This window comes from Salmo trutta, chromosome 19 (genome assembly GCF_901001165.1).
Source record: "Salmo trutta chromosome 19, fSalTru1.1, whole genome shotgun sequence".
NCBI classification, from domain to species: domain Eukaryota; kingdom Metazoa; phylum Chordata; class Actinopteri; order Salmoniformes; family Salmonidae; genus Salmo; species Salmo trutta.
In genome coordinates, this window is record NC_042975.1 from 12,761,874 (window position 1) to 12,777,952 (window position 16,079).

The 16,079-nt window shown below is 42.1% G+C and overlaps 1 protein-coding gene across 4 annotated transcripts in view; it reads right to left on the minus strand.

The window, feature by feature from the left end:
• Nucleotides 1-2,822: 2,822 nt before the first annotated feature.
• Nucleotides 2,823-16,079, minus strand: part of LOC115154003 (prolyl 4-hydroxylase subunit alpha-2-like) — a 35,356-nt gene continuing 22,099 nt past the window's right edge. For 2 of the 4 annotated variants that reach the window (XM_029699753.1, XM_029699756.1), the window contains exons 12-15: nucleotides 13,415-13,480; nucleotides 4,790-4,858; nucleotides 4,466-4,562; nucleotides 2,823-3,477 (exon numbers count right to left, since the gene is read on the minus strand). In XM_029699753.1, coding sequence (XP_029555613.1) covers nucleotides 3,407-3,477; nucleotides 4,466-4,562; nucleotides 4,790-4,858; nucleotides 13,415-13,480 — 303 coding nt within the window. In that variant the 3' untranslated portion in view covers nucleotides 2,823-3,406. Of the gene's footprint in view, nucleotides 3,478-4,465; nucleotides 4,563-4,789; nucleotides 4,859-13,414; nucleotides 13,582-16,079 lie in introns of those variants that run through there. The other 2 variants (XM_029699755.1, XR_003867805.1) reach the window with 2 other exon arrangements.

A 16,079-nucleotide genomic window follows, 5' to 3' on the forward strand; every position in this document is an offset into this window, starting at 1 on the left:
AAACTTTTACAGATGCACAATCGAGAGCATCCTGTCGGGCTGTATCACCGCCTGGTACGGCAGCTGCTCCGCCCATAACCGGAAGGCTCTCCAGGGGGTAGTGAGGTCTGCACAACGCATCACCGGGTGCAAACTACCTGCCCTCCAGGACACCTACATCACCCGATGTCACAGGAAGGCCAAAAAGATCATCAAGGACAGCAACCACCCGAGCCACTGCCTGTTCACCCCGCTAACATCCAGAAGGCGAGGTCAGTACAGGTGCATCAAAGCTGGAACCGAGAGACTGAAAAACAGCTTCTATCTCAAGGCCATCAGACTGTTAATAAACAGCCATCACTAACATTGAGTGGCTGCTGCCAACATACTGACTCAACTCAAGCCACTATAATAATGGTAAAATTTATGTAATCAATTTATCACTTGCCACTTTATATTATTTATATTAGATAATGTTTACATAACCTACATTATTCATCTCATATGTATATACTGTACGCCATACCATCTACTGCATCTTGCCATCTTGATGTAATTAGATGTATCACTAGCCACTTTAAACAATGCCACTTTATATAATGTTTTCATAACCTACATTACTCATCTCATATGTATATACTGTACTCTATACCATCTACTGCATCTTGCCATCCTGATGTAATGTATCACTAGCCACCTTAAACAATGCTGCTTTATATGTTTTCATACCCTACAATACTCATCTCATATGTATATACTGTACTCCATACCATCTATTACATCTTGCCTATGCCGTTCGGCCATCACTCATTTATATATTTTTATGTACATATTCGTATTCATTCCTTTACACGTGTGTGTACAAGGTAGTTGTTGTGGAATTGGTAGATTACTTGTTAGATATTACTGCATGGTCGGAACTAGAAGCACAAGCATTTCGCTACACTTGCATTAACACCTGCTAACCATGTGTATGTTACAAATACATTTGATTTGATTTGACATAAGTGTTCCTTTTGTCCAGGTGGGAAAGGGCAGTGTGGAGTGCAATAGAAATTGCATCATCTGTGGATCTGTTTGGGCGGTATGCAAATTGGAGTGGGTCTAGGGTTTCTGGGATAATGGTGTTGATGTGAGCCATTACCAACCTTTCAAAGCATTTCATGGCTACGGACGTGAGTGCTACGGGTCTGTAGTCATGTAGGCAGGTTGCCTTTGTGTTCTTGGGCACAGGTGGTCTGCTTGAAACATGTTGGTATTACAGACTCAATCAGGGACATGTTGAAAATGTCAGTGAAGACACCTGCCAGTTGGTCAGCACATGCCCGGAGCACACATCCTGGTAATCCGTCTGGCCCCGCAGCCTTGTGTATGTTGACCTGTTTAAAGGTCTTACTCACGTCGGCTACGGAGAGCGTGATCACACAGTCGTCCGGAACAGCTGATGCTCTCATGCATGCCTCAGTGTTTCTTGCCTCGAAGCGAGCATAGAAGTGATTTAGCTCGTCTGGTAGGCTCGTGTCACTGGGCAGCTTGCGGCTGTGCTTCCCTTTGTAGTCTGTAATAGTTTGCAAGCCCGGCCACATAAGACGAGCGTCGGAGCCAGTGTAGTATGATTCAATCTTAGCCCTGTATTGACACTTTGCCTGTTTGATGGTTCGTCGCAGGGCATAGCAAGATTTCTTGTAAGCTTCCGGGTTAGAGTCCCGTACCTTGAAAGCGGCAGCTCTACCCTTTAGCTCAGTGCGAATGTTGCCTGTAATCCATGGCTTCTGGTTGGGGTATGTATGTACAGTCACTGTGGGGACGACGTCCTCGATGCACTTATTGATAAAGCCAGTGACTGATGTGGTGTACTCCTCAATGCCATCGGAAGAATCCCGGAACATGTTCCAGTCTGTGATAGAAAAACAGTCCTGTAGTTTAGCATCTGCTTCATCTGACCACTTTTTTATAGACCGAGTCACTGGTGCTTTCTGCTTTAATTTTGGCTTGTAAGCAGGAATCAGGAGGATAGAGTTGTGGTCGGATTTACCAAATGGAGGGCGAGGGAGAGCTTTGTACGCGTCTCTGTGTGTGGAGTACAGGTGATCTAGACTTTTTTGGGTAGAACTGATTTAAGTTTCCCTGCATTAAAGTCCCCAACCACTAGGAGCGCCGCCTCTGGGTGAGTGGTTTCCTGTTTGCTTATTTCCTTATACAGCTGACTGAGTGCGGTCTTAGTGCCTGCACTAAGATTTGGCTGCTCCATTTGGCTGCTGCTCAGCGCCAGGAGACTGTTGCCTATACAGTGCACACACGGCTGATAAGAACCACTTTAGGAGATTTTGGCAATGAAGGCAGCCCTTCTATTTACCCAGAGTCTGAATAACTCATGACATAGACATATGTAATTGTGCATGTCTCTGCGTGCATCTTAGGTAAGTGACTGGCTACAACTGGAGTGAGACACGCCGAGAGTGAGCCGGGGGAGGGAGGAAATTACGATTTATTTGTTTTTAAGTACTATATTAAGCCTACAATTGTTTTAATTAAATGCTCCACACATTACATATTTCTGGTCCTGCATCTTTTGCATCTTCTGACCTATAGAAAACAGTACAACAATGATATAGCAAATTAAGGTGCGTGATGTAGGCCTTTTGTTTTGATGACAAAACAAAGTAGCCTTCAGACCTGTGGAAGTTTTGTCTTTCAGGGTCCAGCTCCAACTGACAGGTTGACTACCATGTGCCTTTGTTGTTTTTTGAAGGGTTAAGGGGGTGGGCTCTAGATGATTCTATCAACCAATCAGACCTGTATGTAAATATATTCAAATTTATATCACCACGCCAACACAGTCAGACTGAGCATTTCAGTGGCCCAAGGAGGCTCACTGAGATTTATTAGACAAAGTGATGATTAAAAAATAAAATGAAAAGGACTGAATTGGGGCATTAATAAAAGACACTGTTTATTGTGGTTCACATTTTCCATATTTAAAAAATGTCACAATCATACGGTGTAATAATTTAAGCAGTCTCTAAATACAAATGTAGTGGACAGAAAACAGTAAGTTCTCATAGGGTTGTGCTGTCAGTATGTGATTATGCATGTCATTTTTTTTAACAAAAAATCATAATGCTAAACAAATAACAAGTAAACAAAACAAGAAATTAGAGCCTTTAACGCCATATACCCACAGTATATTCACATATCCACCTTCTTTTATCTGCATAGCTACTGAAGAGTCAAGACTCAACTCAATGTTAAAAGCCAGAATAGATACCACAGTAGGTGTGTTTGTGTGTGTGTGTGTGTGTGTGTGTGTGTGTGTGTGTGTGTGTGTGTGTGTGTGAGTGAGAGAGAGAGAGAGATCAATAAAATGTTCAGGCACTGTACGTAGAGTGTACACCTCCAGTCTGAGGTCAGTGGTGAGAGGTTCGGTTCAGTCCACTTCTGTCAGGCCACATGGCCTCCTAAACTCTTGACCTCGCTCATGGATCCATTTATTGGACACTGGCAACAAAGAGAAATATAAAATATAAGTGCCAATCTTAATTCTCTCCAATGTGCGAGACTAAGGGCTCGGTTAAAACCTACTACTAACAGAACGACTCAAAGCTTAAAGTTTTATTGTCACGTGCATGATTAGAGTGAAATTCCTTTCTTGCAAACTCTTTTCCCAACAATGCAGTAATCAATATATAGTACTATAAAGTAAAGTAGAACAAAAACACATGATAAATAGATATAAGAACAGAGCTAGCTAACCAAGCAAACCAGATGACAGGTTTCAATACAACCTCACCAGATAAAATTAATGCTAGCTCATGTTAGCTAGCAGGCTTGTTTCAACTTTGATTTGCAAGCTAATGTTAGCTAACGTTAGCTAGCTATCATTCGAGGGCTGACTGTTCTCATAAAAGTGTATTGTGTAGTGCAAAAATAAATTAAGGATCCATCTATCGTGGTAATTTGTGTCATGTCTGACTACTGCAGTACTGCTTGTCATTGTGATAGCTAACAGTGAGCAACAAGCCCAGACAACCTAGCTAAACGTGGTGTCAGCATCCAGCGGTGATCAGCTGGCAGTTGCTTAGTAAAACTGGGCTGTGAAACTGGGCCTCGACCCAGCTCGAATTTGAAAATTCCATTCAAGCCAGCTCGAATTTAGCCCTAATTTGGCCTTAATTCAAAGTGCCAGTGGAAATGGGGTTAAGGCCTCTGTTGAAACCTACTACTACCAGGAAGACTCCACTCACAGGTAAAGGCTTCCTATTATCAAAGTAAATGTATGTGCTATCAGACGTTTGTAAACAAAAACACTGCAATAACATTGCTATGAAGGTTTGATTGCAGCCTACATGAGGGATACAATAGAGAAACACAAGGAAGACTGACTAGGAAGTAGTCAAAGAAACACATCAAATGACTGACTCCAATAAACAGATTGAGATTAGAGAGGCTGCTTGTGTGTTAAGATTAAACTCTTCATCTGACTCACCCCATTTACTTCCGACTAACACAGGACAGGCAGCGTGTCTGGTCCTGTAGTCTCCCTCTCCGCTCCTAAAGAGGTTGTACCAGAAGACTGCAGTTCCCTGTGGACACACATTGAGAAGACATACCCTATTCCGTACATGTAAGTCACCACTGCATCAACGTAATGGCTCACTATAAGATAGTGTGGGCCCTCTCAACCAAGGCTAACATTGTATGATGGCTAAGGCTAGGAGATTTCTCTGACCGTGTGACCTGACCAATAGTTTTTCCTGGCCCCTAGTGCTGAGGGCTGTGCTTGAGAGCAGTTAAATTGTTTATATCTCACCTTTTTGGGATAGATAGCTGCTCCAAAGTCTGGGAACACAGTGGCTCCTCCAGCTTCAACATCACTCATCTGTCAGGGAAAAGACTGCCTTGTGAGCTGGCTTCACTAATACACTGAAGTACTCCAAGTAATAACATTTACTGTAGCCTACTTCTCTAAGGCGCTGTAGTTCTACAAAGCGTGGCATTCTACCTATATTTACACACTCACATCATACATACAGTATTAGCATGGACCAATAAATGAGATAGCATGTTATGGTGTACAGTCGTGGCCAAAAGTTTTGAGAATGACACAAATATAAATTTTCACAATGTTTGCTGCTTCAGTGTCTTTAGATATTTTTTCAGATGTTACTATGGAATAATTACAAGTATTTCATAAGTGTCAAAGGCTTTTATTGACAATTACATGAAGTTGATGCAAAGAGTGAATATTTGCAGTGTTGACCCTTCTTTTTCAAGACCTCTGCAATCCGCCCTGGCATGCTGTCAATTAACTTCTGGGCCACATCCTGACTGATGGCAGCCCATTCTTGCATAATCAATGCTTGGAGTTTGTCAGAATATGCAAGTTTTTGTTTGTCCATCCGCCTCTTGAGGATTGACCACAAGTTCTCAATGGGATAAAGGTCTGGGGAGTTTCCTGGCCATGGACCCAAAATGTCGATGTTTTGTTCCCCAAGCCACTTAGTTATCACTTTTGTCTTATGGCAAGGTGCTCCATCATGCTGGAAAAGGCATTGCTCGTCACCAAACGGTTCCTGGATGGTTGGGAGAAGTTCCTCTCGGAGGATGTGTTGGTACCATTCTTTATTCATGGCTGTGTTCTTAGGCAAATTTGTGAGTGAGCCCACTCCCTTGGCTGAGAAGCAACCCCACACATGAATGGTCTCAGGATGCTTTACTGTTGGAATGACACAGGACTGATGGTAGCGCTCACCAAGCTTTTTTTCGGATGCCCCACACAATCGGAAAGGGGATTCATCAGAGAAAATGACTTTACCCCAGTCCTCAGCAGTCCAATCCCTGTACCTTTTGCAGAATATCAGTCTGTCCCTGATGTTTTTCCTGGAGAGAAGTGGCTTCTTTGCTGCCCTTCTTGACACCTGGCCATCCTCCAAAAGTCTTCGCCTCACTGTGCGTGCAGATGCACTCACACCTGCCTGCTGCCATTCCTGAGCAAGCTCTGTACTGGTGGTGCCCCGATCCCGCAGCTGAATCAACTTCAGGAGACGGTCCTGGCGCTTGCCGGACTTTCTTGGGCGCCCTGAAGCCTTCTTCACAACAATTGAACCGCTCTCCTTGAAGTTCTTGATGATCCGATAAATGGTTGATTTAGGTGCAATCTTACTGGCAGCAATATCCTTGCCTGTGAAGCCCTTTTTGTGCAAAGCAATGATGACGGCACGTGTTTCCTTGCAGGTAACCATGATTGACAAAGAACAATGATTCCAAGCAACACCCTCCTTTTGAAGCTTCCAGTCTGTTATTCGAACTCAATCAGCATGACAGAGTGATCTCCAGCCTTGTCCTCGTCAACACTCACACCTGTGTTAACGAGAGAATCACTGACATTATGTCAGCTGGTCCTTTTGTGGCAGGGCTGAAATGCAGTGGAAATGTTTTTTGGGGCGATTCAGTTCATTTGTATGGCAAAAAGGGACTTTGCAATTAATTGCAATTCATCTGATCACTCCTCATAACATTCTGGAGTATATGCAAATTGCCATCATACAAACTGAGGCAGCAGACTTTGTGAAAATTCATATTTGTGTCATTCTCAAAACATTTGGCCACGACTGTCCTGTAGGGCAAGGGTGGCCAATTCCAGTCCTTGAGGGCCTGATTGGGTACAACACTGAAATTAACAGACTCCAATGGTCAATTTCCAGTGTTTGACAAACTTTCTTCCCACCACCATCTACCGAAGCAATGTTAGTGGCCGTGTCCGAATACCCATACTTGCATCCTAAATAGTAGGCCGTTGGAGTATGTGAAAAAAATTAAGTTTAATAGTATGCAGTGTTTTGAAAATCGAGTATACAGTGTACTATAAATGCCCGGATATCGTACTCATTTCGGCTTTGACAACAGCTAATCAATTATATAAATCAACAAATAGTGGGAAACAATGCAATCCCAGATGATGCATTCTCAGAGCTTTTAAACCAAATACTAAACCATCTTTTGATTTCTGAATCTGTCGGCACCAGGGACTCGGGATGTGGCTGTGTTGTAGATGTCATGTTAATCCGGCCTTTTGATAAGGAACATACAGTATGGATTGTTTTAGTTTTGTAGGCTAGGGTACTTATTTAATTATTTAATTTATGGATCAAGCCTTAGCAGTCATTTTGATCTCGTTCCCAATTATCAGTGCTTTAGTTTATTATGTTGTTGTCCACTGGTTGTGAATTTGCGATGCACCGGACTGTGTAAGTTTTTCTGTGCGATAGCCAATTTGATTTGAACATTTGAAAAGTTTTGGTGTGTGTACTAGGCAATTTGATAAAATGTATATATGTTACAGCACTTTGGTTTCACTAATACATATGTTGAAATGGAACCAAGTTTCTGTCTTCAGTCCTTTTTAAATAGGATAGATGGGCTGTATATGGACTACTGTGGTAAATTTCCCCTACCCTGACGACAGCCCTCACCCTATCACCAACCACCATCCCCTGTCCAATCCCCCTCCAACAGAGGCAGGACTCCAGCTCATTCACCATCTTTAAATACCCACACTTGTCACTAATCAGTGTGGCAGACCTAACCATTTCAGTTTGCAAGTGTTTTGTTACAAGACACCTTTTCTCTTGTAACCCTGTCCTTTGTGTATTTTGGATGTTTATGACCAAGTCATTCTGTTATTATTTCTTAATTTATACTATAATTTGATTTAGAACATTTACTGTTTGATATATTTGTTTCCTTTAAGCATTTACTCATGTTTAAACCTACTGTGTACGTTTGTTCACCGTAATATTCATTTAATATGTTGAGATTCATGAGTATATTTGTTTATCTTGTTAACAGTGAGGGAAAAAAGTATTTGATCCCCTGCTGATTTTGTACGTTTGCCCACTGACAAAGAAATTATCAGTCTATAATTTTAATGGTAGGTTTATTTGAACAGTGAGAGACAGAATAACAACAAAAATATCCAGAAAAATGCATGTCAAAAATGTTATAAATTGATTTGCATTTTAATGAGGGAAATAAGTATTTGACCTCCTCTCAATCAGAAAGATTTCTGGCTCACTCTTAAAGGGAGTGCTCCTAATCTCAGCTTGTTACCTGTATAAAAGACACCTGTCCACAGAAGCAATCAATCAATCAGATTCCAAACTCTCCACCATGGCCAAGACCAAAGAGCTCTCCAAGGATGTCAGGGACAAGATTGTAGACCCACACAAGGCTGGAATGGGCTATAAGACCATCGCCAAGCAGCTTGGTGAGAAGGTGACAACAGTTGGTGCGATTATTCGCAAATGGAAGAAACACAAAATAACTGTCAATCTCCCTCGGCCTGGGGCTCCATGCAAGATCTCACCTCGTGGAGTTGCAATGATCATGAGAACGGTGAGGAATCAGCCCAGAACTACACGGGAGGATCTTGTCAATGATCTCAAGGCAGCTGGGACCATAGTCACCAAGAAAACAATTGGTAAAACACTACGCCGTGAAGGACTGAAATCCTGCAGCGCCCGCAAGGTCACCCTGCTCAAGAAAGCACATATACATGCCCATCTGAAGTTTGCCAATGAACATCTGAATGATTCAGAGGACAACTGGGTGAAAGTGCTGTGGTCAGATGAGACCAAAATGGAGCTCTTTGGCATCAACTCAACTCGCCGTGTTTGGAGGAGGAGGAATGCTGCATATGACCCCAAGAACACCATCCCCACCGTCAAACATGGAGGTGGAAACATTATGCTTTAGGGTGTTTTTCTGCTAAGGGGACAGGACAACTTCACCGCATCAAAGGGACGATGGACGGGGCCATGTACCGTCAAATCTTGGGTGAGAACCTCCTTCCCTCAGCCAGGGCATTGAAAATGGGTCGTGGATGGGTATTGCAGCATGACAATGACCCAAAACACATGGCCAAGGAAACAAAGGAGTGGCTCAAGAAGAAGCACATTAAGGTCCTGGAGTGGCCTAGCCAGTCTCCAGACCTTAATCCCATAGAAAATCTGTGGAGGGAGTTGAAGGTTCGAGTTGCCAAACGTCAGCCTCGAAACCTTAATGACTTGGAGAAGATCTGCAAAGAGGAGTGGGACAAAATCCCTCCTGAGATGTGTGCAAACCTGGTGGCCAACTACAAGAAATGTCTGACCTCTGTGATTGCCAACAAGGATTTTTCCACCAAGTACTAAGTCATGTTTTGCAGAGGGGTCAAATACTTATTTCCCTCATTAAAATGCAAATCAATTTATAACATTATTGACATGCATTTTTCAGGATTTTTGTTGTTGTTATTCTGTCTCTCACTGTTCAAATAAACCTACCATTAAAATTATGGACTGAATTGCAGCATGCTTATAGTGAAGGACACTCAACAAGCACAGCACTTACACAAATGACTGATGATTGGCTGAGAGAAATTGATGATAAAACAATTGTGGGGGCTGTCTTGTTAGACTTCAGTGCAGCTTTTGACATTATTGATCATAGTCTGCTGCTGGAAAAACTTAAGTGTTATGGCTTTACACCCCCTGCTATAATGTGGATAAAGAGTTACTTGTCTAACAGAACACAGAGGGTTTTCTTTAATGGAAGAAAACCCTCTGAATTATCCAGTTAGAATCAGGAATTCCCCAAGGTAGCTGTTTAGGCCCCTTACTTTTTTCAATTTTTACTAACGACATGCCACTGACTTTGAGTAAAGCCAGAGTTTCCATGTATGCGGATGACTCAACACTATACACGTCAGCTACTACAGCGACTGAAATGGCTGCAACACTCAACAAAGAGCTGCAGTTAGTTTCAGAGTGGGTGGCAAGGAATAAGTTAGAACTAAATATTTCTAAAACTAAAAGAATTGTATTTGGAACAAAACACTCACTAAACCGTAAACCTCAACTAAATCTGGCAATAAATAATGTGGAAATTGAGCAAGTTCAGATGACTAAACTGCTTGGAGTAACACTAGATTGTAAACTGTCATGATCAAAACATATTGATGCAGTAGCAGCTAAGATGGAGAGGGGTCTGTCTATAATAAAGCGATGCTCTGCCTTCTTAACAACACTATCAAGAAGGCAGGTCCTACAGGCCCTAGTTTTGTTGCACCTTGACTACTGTTCAGTCGTGTGGTCAGGTGCCACAAAAAAAAGGACTTAGGAAAATTGCAATTGGCTCAGAACAGGGCAGCACGGCTGGGCCTTGGATGTACACAGAGAACTAATATTAAATATATGCATGTCAATCTCTCCTGGCTGAAAGTGGAGGAGAGATTGACTTCATCACTACTTTTATTTATGAGAGGTATTGACATGTTGAATGCACCGAGCTGTCTGTCTAAACTACTGGCACACAGCTCGGACTCCCATGCATACTCCACAAGACATGCCACAAGAGGTCTCTTCACAGTTCCCAAGTCCAGAACAGACTATGGGAGGCACAGAGTACTACATAGAGCCATGACTACATGGAACTCTATTCCACATCAAGTAACTGACGCAAGCAGTAAAATTAGACTTAAAGAACAGATAAAAAACACCTTATGGAACAGCAGGGACTGTGAAGCAACAAAAACATTGGCACAGACACATGTACACACACACACACGATAACATACGCACTATACATACACATGGATTTAGTAATGTAGATATGTGGTAGTGGTGGAGTAGGGGCCTGAGGGCACACAGTGTGTTGTGAAATCTGTGAATGTATTGTAATGTTTTAAAATTGTATAAACTGCCTTAATTTTGCTGGACCCCAGGAAGAGTAACTGCTGCTTTGGCTAATGGGGATCCATAATAAATACAAATACAAACACAATAACAAAAAATAAGAAACTGTATTATTAAGCCAAGATCAATGATATTAAGAATGATGGAAAACTTTAAATGAAATGATGGGCAGAAAGACAAATTCAACTACATCTTTTATCAAATCAGATGGCTTATATATCACAAAATGATTTGATGTTGCCAATTATGTTAATGATTACTTAATTGGCAAAGTGGGCAAACTTAGGCAGGAAATGCCAACAATGAACATTGAGCCATCGTATTCATGCATAAAACACTAATAATGAGTTTGAATTTTGTAAAGTTAGTGTTGAAAAGGTAGAAAGATGATCGTTAATGATCAATAATGACAAACTTCCTGGCATTGACAACTTATATGGAAAGCTACTGAGGATGGTAGCTGACTCTCTCTCTCATATCTTTAATCTGGGCCTAGGGGAAAGTATTTGTCCTCAGGCCTGGAGGGAAGCCAAAGTAATTCCACTACCCAAGAGTGGTAAAGCGGCCTTTACTGGTTCTAACAGCAGACCTTTAAGGTTGCTGCCAGCTCTTAGCAAACTGTTGGGAAGAATTGTGTTTGACCAAATACAGACTTCCAGAATGCTAATAGAGAAGGGCACTCAACACGTACTGCACTTACACAAATTACTGATGATTGTTTGAAAGAAATTGATAATAAGAAGATTATGAGAGCTGTACTGTTAGATTTCAGTGCAGCCTTTGATATTATTGACCATAACCTGTTGTTGAAAAAAACATATGTGTTATGGCTTTTCAACCGCTGCCATATCGTAGATTCAGAGCTATCTATCTAATAGAACTCAAAGGGTTTTCTTTGATGGAAGCTTCTCTAATGCCAAACATGTAAAGTGTGGTGTACCACAGGGCAGATCTCTAGGCCCTGTACTCTTTTCTATTTTTACTAATGATCTGCCACTGGCATTAAACAAAGTATGTGTGTCCATGTATGCTGATGATTCAACCATATACGCATCAGCAACCACAGCTAATGAAGTCACTGAAACCCTTAACAAAGAGTTGCAGTCTGTTTTGGAATGGGTGGCCAGTAATAAACTGGTCCTGAACATCTCTAAAACTAAGAGCATTGCACTTGGTACAAATCATTCCCTAAGTTCTAGACCTCAGCTGAATCTGGTAATGAATGTTGTGGCTGTTGATCAAGTTGAGGATACTAAATTACTTGGCGTTACCTTAGATTGTAAACTGTCATGGTCAAAACATATAGATTCAATGGTTGTAAATATCGGGAGGTCTCTCCGTAATAAAGAGATGATCTGCTTTTTTGACACCACATTCCAAGAAGCAAGTCCTGCAGGCTCTAGTTTTGTCTTATCTTCATTATTGTCCAGTCGTGTGGTCGAGTCCTGCAAGGAAAGACCTAGTTAAGCTGCAGCTGGCCCAGAACAGAGCTGCACGTCTTGCTCTTCATTGTAATCAGAGGGCTGATATAAATACTATACATGTCAGTCTTTCTTGGCCAAGAGTTGAAGAGAGATTGACTGCATCACTTCATCTTTTTATTAGAAACATTGTTGAAAATCCCAAATTATTTGCATAGTCGACTTACACACAGCTCTGACACACACACTTACCCCACCAGACATGCCACCAGGGGTCTTTTCACAGTCCCCAAATCCAGGACAAATTCAAGAAAGTGTACAATATTATATAGAGCCCTTATTGTATAGAACTCTGTTCCATCTCATATTGCTCAAATGAACAGAAAACCTGGTTTCAAAAAACAGACATATTAACACCTCGTGGCACAACGCCTCTCCCCTATTTGACCTAGATAGTTTGTGTATGTATTGGTATTGATATGTAGGCGATATGTGCCTTTTAAAAATATATATGTTTAATTGATGTAGTTCTGTCCTTGAGCTGTTCTTGTCTATTAATGTTCTTTATTATGTCATGTTTCGTGTTTTGTGTGGACCCCAGGAAGAGTAGCTGCTGCTTTTGTGATAGTCTGGCTATAATGTGATAGTCTGGCTATAAACATCCTGAGTAGGCCTATAACTCCATTCCTATTATTTTCAGAGTTTAGATAAAATAACTATTATCAGGCTGGTTAATGCGATGCATGTCTGTTGCATTTGAAAAAAATACACGCGCACTCAGTTCCGCCCCACCTACTCAGCCTGTTAGGAGTCGCTACTGCATTGCGGCCGTGGCATGCTGTATACTTTTTACTAACCGGTATGTGATAAATAGTATGCGACGACGAGTACATAGTATGCAGTTTAAGTATGTAGCACACTAGTATGTGCATTCGGACACGGCCAGTGATTTTATGAGTATGCGGTAACACTGATTGACATTCCATGTTTCTCAACCATTTGGCAATCAATTGAAGTCCAATATTGAAATGGTGTTCATGGATCTGCGAAAAACAATCATTATGCAAAACAGAGAGCCAGAAAGAAGAATCTAAGGGCTCTATTCAATCTGTTAAGGTAATTGCCGATTGAGCCGACATATGCAGCATTCAATGTGAATGCAGTCTCCACTAAAGCGGGAACATTGCCTTTAAATTTAATTCACGCTGTAATGTTGAATAGAGCCCTAAATCAGTAGCTGCTACTGTAAATTGACAGCAGCAACTGGATTCCCATACTTACGTAATTTAAAAAAGTAGCCACACGATTTCCAGTGCCTAATGTTTTGAAAGCATCAGGTTCCTCTTTCTATGAAGTAAAACACAAGTTGAATACACACAGAGACATGTACTTACGTAGTTCAGGAAGGTAGCAAGTCTATTTCCATCGACCATGATGTCCTGAGGACGCTGCAACAAATGTTTATAACTTTTAACCCAGACTAAAATGGCTGTAGGATCCCGCCATTAAAGAAATCCTTTGTGACCAAATTGATTGTTAATATACTGCTCAAAAAAATAAAGGGAACACTTAAACAACACATCCTAGATCTGAATGAAAGAAATAATCTTATTAAATACTTTTTTCTTTACATAGTTGAATGTGCTGACAACAAAATCACACAAAAATAATCAATGGAAATCCAATTTATCAACCCATGGAGGTCTGGATTTGGAGTCACACTCAAAATTAAAGTGGAAAACCACACTACAGGCTGATCCAACTTTGATGTAATGTCCTTAAAACAAGTCAAAATGAGGCTCAATAGTGTGTGTGGCCTCCACATGCCTGTATGACCTCCCTACAACGCCTGGGCATGCTCCTGATGAGGTGGCGGATGGTCTCCTGAGGGATCTCCTCCCAGACCTGGACTAAAGCATCCACCGACTCCTGGACAGTCTGTGGTGCAACGTGGCGTTGGTGGATGGAGCGGGACATGATGTCCCAGATGTGCTCAATTGGATTCAGGTCTGGGGAACGGGCGGGCCAGTCCATAGCATCAATGCCTTCCTCTTGCAGGAACTGCTGACACACTCCAGCCACATGAGGTCTAGCATTGTCTTGCATTAGGAGGAACCCAGGGCCAACTGCACCAGCATATGGTCTCACAAGGGGTCTGAGGATCTCATCTCGGTACCTAATGGCAGTCAGGCTACCTCTGGCGAGCACATGGAGGGCTGTGCGGCCCCCCAAAGAAATGCCACACCATGACTGACCCACCGCCAAACCGGTCATGCTGGAGGATGTTGCAGGCAGCAGAACGTTCTCCACGGCATCTCCAGACTCTGTCACGTCTGTCACGTGCTCAGTGTGAACCTGCTTTCATATGTGAAGAGCACAGGGCGCCAGTGGTGAATTTGCCAATCTTGGTGTTCTCTGGCAAATGCCAAACGTCCTGCACGGTGTTGGGCTGTAAACACAACCCCCACCTGTGGACGTCGGGCCCTCATACCACCCTCATGGAGTCTGTTTCTGACCGTTTGAGCAGACACATGCACATTTGTGGCCTGCTGGAGGTCATTTTGCAGGGCTCTGGCAGTGCTTCTCCTGCTCCTCCTTGCACAAAGGCGGAGGTAGCGGTCCTGCTGCTGGGTTGTTGCCCTCCTACGGCCTCCTCCCCGTCTCCTGATGTACTGGCCTGTCTCCTGGTAGCGCCTCCATGCTCTGGACACTACGCTGACAGACACAGCAAACCTTCTTGCCACAGCTCGCATTGATGTGCCATCCTGGATGAGCTGCACTACCTGAGCCACTTGTGTGGGTTGTAGACTCCGTCTCATGCTACCACTAGAGTGAAAGCACCGCCAGCATTCAAAAGTGACCAAAACATCAGCCAGGAAGCATAGGAACTGAGAAGTGGTCTGTGGTCCCCACCTGCAGAACCACTCCTTTATTGGGGGTGTCTTGCTAATTGCCTATAATTTCCACCTGTTGTCTATTCCATTTGCACAACAGCATGTGAAATGTATTGTCAATCAGTGTTGCTTCCTAAGTGGACAGTTTCATTTCACAGAAGTGTGATTGACTTGGAGTTACATTGTGTTGTTTAAGTGTTCCCTTTATTTTTTTGAGCAGTGTATATGTTTGTCTTAGCGTGGTTATTGGAAATCATTGGGATAAATTGACTAATTTCACAAAAATATAAGCAACAATTGAATATTTAGTATATTAAATATAATCTACTATTGAATCCTTTGATTATAGTTTAGATTAACTGGATATATTTTCATGTAGTCCAATTGATACAGTACGTTGTACACTTCAACTGGGTGCCGATAAGAATCAGTAGAGACACTGTCTACCACTGGGTTGAGGACCTGAGCATCTTGTGTGCAGTCTGAAATCTTCCTGACAGAAGAAACATACTCACTGAATATAAAACATGAGGTCCCCAAGGCTCAAAATGCAATCTTCATCATGCTGTGATCTGCATGCCAACAACTTCAAACCAGCTTTTGACAGTGTGTTGGATGTATTTTTTTTGTTGCATGATTCACTATTTCTTCTCAAATAAGTTGAACTTGAGAACTTTTGGTGAGTGCACATGTATTTGTTTACACGTGTATAAAATCTAAACTTAAATTGAGATTTTTCACTTCAAAGTAAAATATGGCCTGGACTAAATTTACAAAATTCAAATTAACTTGGTTGGAGGTAAGGATTCTTGTTTATGATGTCGTGTATCTCACCTGTGGTAGGTTGCAGATGCCTACAGGGTAAAAATAGCCATTCAACCAGTTTAGAATAGAGAAAACAGAACATTCTGCTCCGTTGCACTCCATTGTAAAATGCAAGGCTGCCAATATATCTGTACATATTGTTCCTAACTATTCTGCCTCTACTAGGAATATACCCTCTGAGTTATTTTCCTTCTAGGAATATGCCCTTGGGGTTATGGACGTGGTTG